At 41.8% G+C, this 9,798-nt stretch overlaps 1 protein-coding gene across 1 annotated transcript; it reads right to left on the minus strand.

Moving 5' to 3' along the window:
- Positions 1–262: 262 nt before the first annotated feature.
- On the minus strand, positions 263–9,539 carry F2R (coagulation factor II thrombin receptor). Its single transcript, XM_010725540.3, has 2 exons — positions 9,401–9,539; positions 263–3,181 (listed from the first exon to the last, which is right to left on the minus strand). Exons 1-2 carry the CDS (start codon positions 9,477–9,479, stop codon positions 1,986–1,988), a joined length of 1,275 nt encoding a protein of 424 aa, XP_010723842.1. The 5' UTR covers positions 9,480–9,539; the 3' UTR covers positions 263–1,985.
- Between the last annotated feature and the right edge of the window lie 259 nt (positions 9,540–9,798).

A 9,798-nucleotide genomic window follows, 5' to 3' on the forward strand; every position in this document is an offset into this window, starting at 1 on the left:
AAATTTAAAAAAAAAACAACAACCCAAACTCCCCTGTGGTATACATATGTATATCTATATATATATATCTATGCATGCACTTATGAGTCAATGCTGGTTATGCTTTCTTCCATTCTTAAAATGTCCCAAGTAAAATATGTGGTTTTGTGACTCTTGAGCATTTGTGGCTGGACCAATGTACAGCGATCTTTTTTACATAACATGGAGCCCACCAAATTTTCAGAGACTTACAAGTTTAGCATTACAAAACCAAGCAGTAGAATTATATCTCAAAGATGCAGAGACTAATTTATTTTGTTAAGATAGGAATATGTAACAAGAAATGAACACAATGAGTTAACATTTATGTATTTTACTTAAGTTTATAATACAGAAAGTTAAAACATTAAGTACCTTCCCTCCTGTCTTGTAATACTGTTCCTGCAAAACTGACCAGATAGTCTCTTCTGGCTCTGTAAGAGTAAACAAAATACCACTACATTGAAATAACTTCCAATTACTGATAAATCTAAAAAAGCAGTACCCCAGCTTATACCTACAAGAAGCACAGAGGTAACTTCTCAGCAAACAGGAAGCCCATAGCTTTAAGTTCAACTTTTTACTGAAAAAACAGAACAAACCAACCTATCAACCAGCAACTGCTAACATAATATTAAACAAAATGTGAATACATCTTATTGTTTCATATAAACATTTGTGGATTCTACCCTTACAAACAATACATACATACATTTTTACTTTGTTTACTTATTCAGAAAGTGACTACTATTTGAAAACAAAAATCTAGTGACTGGTAATTCAGCATTTAACTGTGTTTAAGTCTGATAAGAAGAGGATAAAAAATAAGAAGAGAAGATCATTACAAATAAACTTCTCTCTCACAGTACCTGCAGGAAGATTAAGGTTATCCCTTGTGATGGATCGAAGGCAACATTTAGCCACTGCTGTTGTTTTTCTGATTCTTGTGGCAAAACCTACGTTAACCAAATTCCTACTTAATTTGGGTTCCAGTTTTGTGTAAAGTCCTATTACCTACACATTTGTTTCTAACACTGACTTCCTCTTATTTAGCTTTAATGTCTTTTGTAGTAAAAGAATGCTACAGAGGGTAAAGTTAGCTATTTACTTGCATATGACAGCAATTTTAGCTGATGTACGCATAAGCAAAAATATAAAAAACATACAGACTTGGCAGAAATAAAGGATATTTCCAAGTCCTAATTATTAAATGATGACTAATTGTGTGCAAGAAAGCATAATTTGCAAACTGCATAACAAGGTGATTCCTTATGCTTTTTCAGTGTATTTTCTGAGGTGCTGTTCAACACTGATTTATTGTGGAATTTGGTTCTACCACTGTTATAACCAAGACACTTAACATAAACTAATGGTAAGAATACTGAAAGAAAAGCTACTCTGAGCCACTGAGGGCAATTTTCTTTGACAAAATGCAACAACCAATAGTTGTTTTTTATTTGTTCAAATTCCTAACATCACATAAATAAAAATGTAAAATATACAGTCTCAGGGCCCATGATGCAATATAATGCTATAAAAATATGGGATATGGACTATTCCAGAAATAAAGGAAAAATTCTACCTTTTTCACTTTCTTCATAGAATAATGGAGAGATGGACAGACTCCGTAAGTAAGAAATTTAACCTGTATGATACACTTGAAAATCCTACAACAGGATTTCATGATATCCCCATAATAAATTGCACTAACAATTTAAATATTTGTCTGTAAAAAGGACTTCATCTAAAAAACAGTCAAGAGATAGTATTAAGAAATTACTTTTCTCTTCAACACTAATCTATTTACAAATACAATACACATACAAGTACATACACTTATACTAATTTGGATTGTACATTACTGTAATGTTGCACAACTTGGTATAAGCTTCTGCACTTATTGGATATAGTATCTCCTTGTTTGACTGAAACTGTATACAAATTAAGCATGTGCAAGACACATGATCTCACTGTATTACTAGTAGTTTGCTGTAGACACTGTTATTTGCATTAGTAGAGCACGTGCCCCTTCTGCTAGTGGTAGACATTGATTGGCCACTGCTGTTACTGCTGTTAGGATCTAAAGTCTCTTTACAACTCAAGAGACTAAACAGTTGTCTCTGATACTGAGAGGAAGCATAGTAGTAAATAAAGGGGTCAATGCAACAGCTAACACTGCTGATGCATACACAGAGTAGATAGGCAAAGTAGAGATACTCTAAACTGTTGTTGTATGAAAAATGGATATAATGAATTAATAGCAGGACATTGGTTGGCCCAAAACAAATGACAAAAACTGAAAAAACAGCCACACACAGGAGCAAGGCACGTGTCTTCTTATTTTGTCTTGCAACAATACTAGAAGAACTCAGACATCGAATGATACACACATAACAGATGGTAGATACTATAAATGGCACTACAAAGAAAACAGATGAGAAGACGGAGAAAAAGTGTACATAATAGCCGTGAAGCTCAGATTCCCTTAACACATCATGGCAGGTTGTGATATTTAACTTGGGTATTTCCATAGTTTGCTCTCTGATGAGAAAAGGTACAACCCCAGTTATTGCTACAAACCATATGATGAAACAGATCACTGAGGCACGTGTTAACGTACGCCAGCCAAGAGCCTGCATGGGGTACACCACTGCTAAGAAGCGATCAAAGCTTATGCTCGTCATGAGCATTATTGAGCAATACATGTTACAGTAGAAAGCAGCAGTGACGAAGCGGCACATCCGAGGTCCAAATACCCAGTTGTTTCCAGAGAAATGGTAAGCAATCTTGAAAGGGAGCACACTTACAAACAGTATATCTGCAAGAGCCAAATTCAGCATGTAAACTACAGCTGGTTTTTCAATTTTCATTTTTTTCAGAAACACAAATATGGCTGTAATGTTCAGAGGGAGGCTGAGCACAACCACTAATGTGTAAACCGAAGGAACAAAACGGGTCAGCCATGGGCTAGTGAGATATCTCGCTGTTTCTGCTGACACTGTTCGTTGTTCATGTGGAGGTGATCTAGTCTGATTGGTAGATCCTAATCCAACCTCCGAATCATTTTCAGCACTGTTTTCAATATCTTCCATAGGTATAGGTTCACCACGGTCAGGTATCAGAAAAGTTCTGCCCCTTATGCTGCTGTTATTGTATGTGTGGTCTGAAACATAAGAAAGCATTGAGATTAGAAAGCAAATATGTACATGCAGTGAACTGAAAATATCTTTCAATGAGGAAACCGAAAATCATATTAGTAACACAAAATAATCCAGTTAATTTCTCACTCAGAGTGTGGTCTGCTCACAGATATTGGTCCATCTTTTTTAGTTTAGGCCCTGTTACACGTTTGGGTAAAATGCCCTCCACAAACACTTAACTCTCAGTTTCTAAGCTCTTTTTGACAGGAACTGAATTCTCTTTGTGCTTAAGAAATCGATCTCATCTACGTGGGCTACTTTAACACAAGAACTATAAAGTTGCCACCCACTGATTTTCTTTGTCTGACCTTTCATACATTTCCTAAGAAATGAGGTACTGGGTTTAAACATGGAATTCATACCCAGAATTCCTGCTAGAATTATATGTCACTAAAGTAACAAAAAGCTAAAATGTACCTAAAACATCGAGTCACTGAGATATTTCTGTAGCCTCTGGAGACATCCCAATGGCCTGATGAAGCTAAAGATGGATGGCAGAAGTCTTCACGCAGCTGTCAATGCTGGCATGAATCACCCTTCTGTCTATGCTGAACAGGTAGCCACAGCTCGCATTGATTGAAATGCTCCACCAGCTCTACTTATTGTAATCTGCAGTGTACTGAGGATGGCATGCATCCAGCATGCCCTTACAGCACTTCCAAAACCTGCCACGAGGGTTGTCTCCACAGCCAGGTCCTCTGCAGCATGGTTCAGTGACTGCTACTGAAGATGAGTCAGAACAGGGTGTCTGCCTTTGGAATGTAGCCATAGCAAGTTAGGAAAGTGAGAATTACAGGGAGTTGAATGTGTGCCAAAGGCATATATACGTCAAAACAAACATCAGGAGAGTTACTGTAGATACTACTTCAGATAATTTTTTGGAGAATTGTTCTGGAAGACCATCATTTTCAGCTTACTGTAGTTAGGTGTAAGTTACTTGAGATGTTCTGTAAGCAGACAGAAGTGACAGCTACTACTGCTTAACTAACCATTCAACTGCTTAGCTAGGCAAATGATCTCTTGAATTCTAGACTACTAAAATAAAAATTAAGTTGTGTAAGCTCGAATCAGTGAGCTGAAAGTACCTAGGCACAACTCACCCATCTAAAGATGCTGTTCTTTAGATGCAGTTACTTGTTCTACAGTAGTTCATTTATTTTTAAATGCAGATGAGAACAAAAGCATCTTAACAAGGCAGATGGCAATGAGAGCAGCCGTAAGCAGCCAACTACTAACCTTTGTGGGCAGACTATGTGAGAGGAACTTTGTACAGCTCGAATGTTAGTAAAACATGGGATGAAATCATAGCAGTGGTAGAGGGATTTGGGGATTTTTAGTTTTTAAAACTGCTGTGCAGCATCTATCATGCTGTATCACAGCAGCATCCTGGGGGGGAGGGGAAGAGCACAAAAGAGGGGATGTGTTTGAGATAATTGTTTTCGTGTATGATGTTACTTGACTGCATCCTCTAAAGTACAGAGGAAAAAAAAAAAAAAAGAAGTTGCTGGGAAAAATTCAAATCTGGGAAATTGTTGTGTAAACTGAAGTGGGAACTATTTACCAAAACACAAAAGGCAAAGGAGTACAAGAGATATACTACCCTTCTGTGCAAACATTGTATACAATGCAAGGATCTACTACAGAAGGATCTAGAGTTCATTCCAAGAGAAAACATTATCAAAAAGGCAGAACTACAGATTCCCTGTCTTTCGTGTTTTAGACCTTTAGTCCAAGTCATTAGATGACTTGAATAGTCAGCTCTTAGTTAAGTAGTTCAGATGCAGTGTAAGTTATTTTTAACATCTCTAACTTGAGCCTGTAGCTAACTAAATAGTCATGCAATTTCCACTGCTTAGTGATTACGGCAAGAGAAACCTGTCACAATTGACACTGATGGTGTTCACCTCTCTTGGGAAAATCAGAACTGTATGCAACTGAAAAATAAAAACACCCTGATTTCTCCTGCTAAGAGATAAGTCTCCATAGTAAAGCTTTGAGACATCAGTAGGAGTGATGAAAAAGCTTTAATTGTACTTCTGATCTCTCCAGTACACATCTGTTTTATGACTTCAAATATCTGTTTCTTCCATCATTGTTTCTAAAACCAAAAACTTCAGGAAAGGATGATGATGACATCCCAGTCCCCAGAGCTCCTTCTTGGTTCCTCCGTTGCCAAAGCACAAAGAAGATGTGACATGGTTTCACATCAGGTAAGCATGTTTCAGAGGAGACCACAGATATAAATGGCCTTGGTGAGAACAGAGCTGTGTTTGGAGATGAGAACTGTGCTACTGAGGTCTACAGGACATGGGAGCTGAGGTGCTGCTGACAAGCACCTCTCGTTTCCCTGAATCCCTGAACTGCAAAGCCCACCACCTCTGCTGCCTCACCATAGTTAGCAGTGCTGCAGTGAAGCAATGCTGCTGTGTCTCACTTTTTGAGGACTTGCAAGTGAACTATGTGGACCCACAAATCCAGTGACTGGCAGCTAAGTCACAGCCAAAATTCTTGCCAGCAATGCGACTTCTTTACAGTGACTCATTAGAACAGTATGAATAAGCTGTGAGAAAAAAATGACTACTGAGAGAGTTTCTATTTACCAGCCACTGACCTTTGTTTGGCTATTCCTTATAGTTACTTAAACATTGCTAATAATTTTAGTTACGTGCTGAATTCCTGGAGCTAACTTATTTACAAGATTTACAGATTTACAGACTGAAGTATTTTGAGTTTGCATTACTCCATTATCAAACTTCTCTAGAAGTAGAAGCCTATTAGAATAATTCAGGACAAGAACATTCCGTAAGTAAATTGAATTCTATTAGCATTATCTGAAGTAATACTTGGCAAAAATTACCTATTATTCATATAAGCAGTGACTTAATTTTGAGCTTAACTCAATCCTGTTGCTGTTACCAACACCTCCATACTGTGTACTGTGACAACACCATGTCCTTACCTTAAACTTAGATCACACTTGAAACTCAGCAGCATGGGAAAATGGGATGGGACCTTAACCTTGCTGAGAGAGCAGGAATTTAAACTTTCTTAATGAAGTTCAATTTAATTTTAAGATGTTGATAGCCACATACCAGTTCTTTTTCTTTGCAAAGATATTCGTTTGAACAACCCACTGTGTACATCATTAGAAAAACCAACAGTGCTTTTCATGCATGATAAAACAGAAAGGAAGAATGTTACTGCCCGGGGGTTCTGGATTCCTTGTGTGTCAGTGTTTACTTGAAAAAGCCAATGATCAGATTGGGCAGAGGATGAAATGACAACGTATTATTTAAAAAGATTTTAATGAACCTTGACAGTAAACGTATGACAATCTTAATGGGAAACAAGCTTTACCTGTAAGCCATGACAGCATAGCAAAACAAATGCAGTAGCTCTACAGAACAGATTTTAAAACTACCATTAGACAGCTACAGCTATGCCAGAATCTTCTTGGTATTCAGTCTGAGCTGTATAAGATGTCATATGTCTCTAAATTACACTTGGCTACGGCTTAAGTCATTTTTAGCCATAGTCCCATAGCCAATCTGTTAGAACAGAAATAAAGGTTTGATAGCATAACGATCACAAGCATTTAAACAGTCATCCTGCTTTTGCTAGGCTGACACCCAATCCTCTGGGAAGAGGTAAAAACTCCAGGATTATTAATGGCATTCTAACTGACTTAATAGCTGCCTGTACTTATGATACACGAGAGAGCCTGGTTTAATAAGAATGATGGGATAAATCTTTAACAAACTATAGTGTTCTGTCTTCTATTGAATACTATTATTGGATGCCTGGTTATCGTTCACATATTCTGCTTGCCCTGAACGATGATGCTTTGTTTTACACAGTGCTATTTTGTAATTTCATTTCATGTCTGTTTTCGTATGTAAGGAGCTACTGAGTACTGTACTGAACAAAGAAAAGCAGAGAGCAAAAAATACAACTTCAACCAATCTCTAAAATCACCCCACATCACCCGAGCACCAGGAGAAAATCTGAAGTATTTCTGTATACTCATTTATAAACAAGCAGTATTTATCTTCATCTCCCAGTGGTTGTTTTTATGAGGTGGAAACTAAACATTAGTTAAGCCAGTTAAAGATGTGCCACTGGACAACCATTTATACTGATTTCTGGACATTACTCGTTGTGGTGCTGCACCACTGGCTTACATCAAAAACTGTTTCTTGTATCCCCCCCTTTGTATAACCTGCATCTAGAATCTAAATTTTTTAGTGGCACGTAAATTAGGTAAAGATAGAGTGAGATGTGTAAGTGAGACACGTTCATAAGGAAGATAATCTTGTAGGAGAGACGACATTGACTAGCTTTTGTAACAATAAACACCATATTTTTTAAGATATTCTTTGTCACATCTCTCCATTTATACAGTATTCATTACTGTATGACATAAATGACACAGTAGCAGTTTTAACGCACCTTACTGAAATACCATTTTCTTGCAGACTGTTCCTTTTTGCTTTCCTTTCTCTACAGCTTTCACTACAGGTGCTGGCTCTGAGCCATGGTAACATCCCTCCTTTCACCCACCAATCCCCACATAGAAAAGCGTGGGCCAGTTCAGACCTCAGCCAGTATGCTGCTTGGCCCTTCAGAGGCAACACCTGAAAAGCTCACAAGCAAGTGCCCAGCACCCACTGCAAAGCTGCCTTTCTTTTCTTCTGTTTGCAGGACCAGCTGAGGCCAATGAGGTGGGAACCATGGGGGATGCTGAAGAAACAAGGAGGCAGCAGGGGTGAAGCTGCAGGTGCAAGGGCAGAGCAAGCCTAGGGACAAAGCAATGCAAATGAAATGGGAACTAGGTACATTGTGGTGAAAACAGAACTGCTGTATGGGACAGCAGGGAAATGACATTGCTGTGGGAGTGAGTGAAAGCAGAGAGAAGACAGGCTCAGGTGCTGGGCTTTAATGCTTCTACTGTGCATCAAATAATGTGAGTTCTTCTTTCCTTAGCCTGAGTGATATCATACAGTAACTATGTTCTTCACTGTTTCCTACGGAAGCAGCAAATGAATGATGCACTTTAGGATGTTCTTTAATGAAGACTACACTGTAGAAGGCAGGAAAACAAGCTTAGATGTTTCTGTAAACTGGAATAAGAGCATTCAGCAGAACAGTCTTCTTCCAACATTAACTTCTATAGTTTGTGATTACCTTCCACGCATACATTTCCCCCCTTTTCTTTCAACAAGGACACTTCCATTCCCTGCCAGCATAAGCATAGTCGTGGCCTCTTTATTCCCTCATGTCCCTGTGAAGATAAGTGGTATAGCAGCACTAGGTTTCTCCCTCTGGTCCTTCCCTCCCAGCACAAGCACCAGCTCAGTTCTCTTTCAGCCCCTGTTTCAGCAGGCCTACCCTTAGCTGCAGACCCTCCGTTCCTCTGACCAGCTCCCTTGGCAGAAGCGCTGTGCAGGAAAAGAATCCCTGCTATCTGCAAGTGCTTAACTTAGTTCTGTACTACTACACCTCGGCTAGAACCCACGAGGCTGCACACACACGTCTTCTGCGCTCCTTCCCCGCGCACTGCACTGTCAAGTCGGGTTCTGAGCCAGACCGATCCGAGATCTCACCTGGCAGAGAGCACGCTGTCATCAGTGCTACTGCCAGTTAAACAAAGAAGAAAGCCGAGTAACTGGGGAGCACACGCTGAGCTGGCTGGTGCTGGCGCATCTCCCTGGCCCGGCGCTACCTGCAGAGCCCCTCTGGGGGATCCCGGCGCTGTCAACGCGCTGCTGGGACACCCAGCGCCGCATCCGCCGCCTCGCCCCTTCCTTCCTCCATCACCTGCTACCGCTCGGCCGCCCCTCAGCCGGGGGATGGCTGTAAACTATTCTTTGTCTTCAATCACCTCACCTGCGGCACTGCCGGAGCCCTCTGGCATCTGTATTCCAGAGCTACGGCACTTACAAAAAAAACCAAACCCAATCAACAGTTATCTGACCAAATCGCAGCGATCCGCCCGGCGCCCAGGCTCACACGTTTTGGCCGCAGCGCTGCACGAGCACACCCACCGCAGCGCTTCAGGGCGACGAAGCAAGCAGGCTCTCCCTCCGCCCGCCCAGCCCGGCAGCAGAGCCGAGCGGAGTGGAACCGAGCCGAGCCCCCGGCCGCCCCCTGGCAGCCCGCAGCGCGGCGACCCAGCGACTCACCGATTCGGGTGGCGGCGGCAGACGGCGAGATCGGGCAGCTGAGGACGGCTAGGGCGCAGAGCAGCGCGGGCAGCCCCATGGCCGCCGCCTCCCTGCGGTCCGTCCGTCCGTCCCGGCCGCGCCGGGAAAGCGAGTGAGGCCCGGGCGCAGCAGGGCCGCCCCTCGGCCGCCGCTGGGAGAGGCGGGGGCGCCTTCCTGCCGGGCGGGGCGGGACGGGCCCCGGTGGGAGGGCCGAGCGGCGCCGAGTCCGCCGCCGGGGCTGGGGGTTAGAGCGGGAAGCGCTGCCGTCCCGGTGGTATCCCGTGGGTAACGAGAAGCGCAAAACAAAGGGTTTCGGCCGAAGGTTCGCGCCACGCTGGAAGCACAGAACGACCCAACGACTCTCCTCGACCGCGTGC

Source organism: Meleagris gallopavo, chromosome Z (genome assembly GCF_905368555.1).
Source record: "Meleagris gallopavo chromosome Z, MGAL_WU_HG_1.1, whole genome shotgun sequence".
In the NCBI taxonomy this organism is placed as follows: Eukaryota; Metazoa; Chordata; class Aves; order Galliformes; family Phasianidae; genus Meleagris; species Meleagris gallopavo.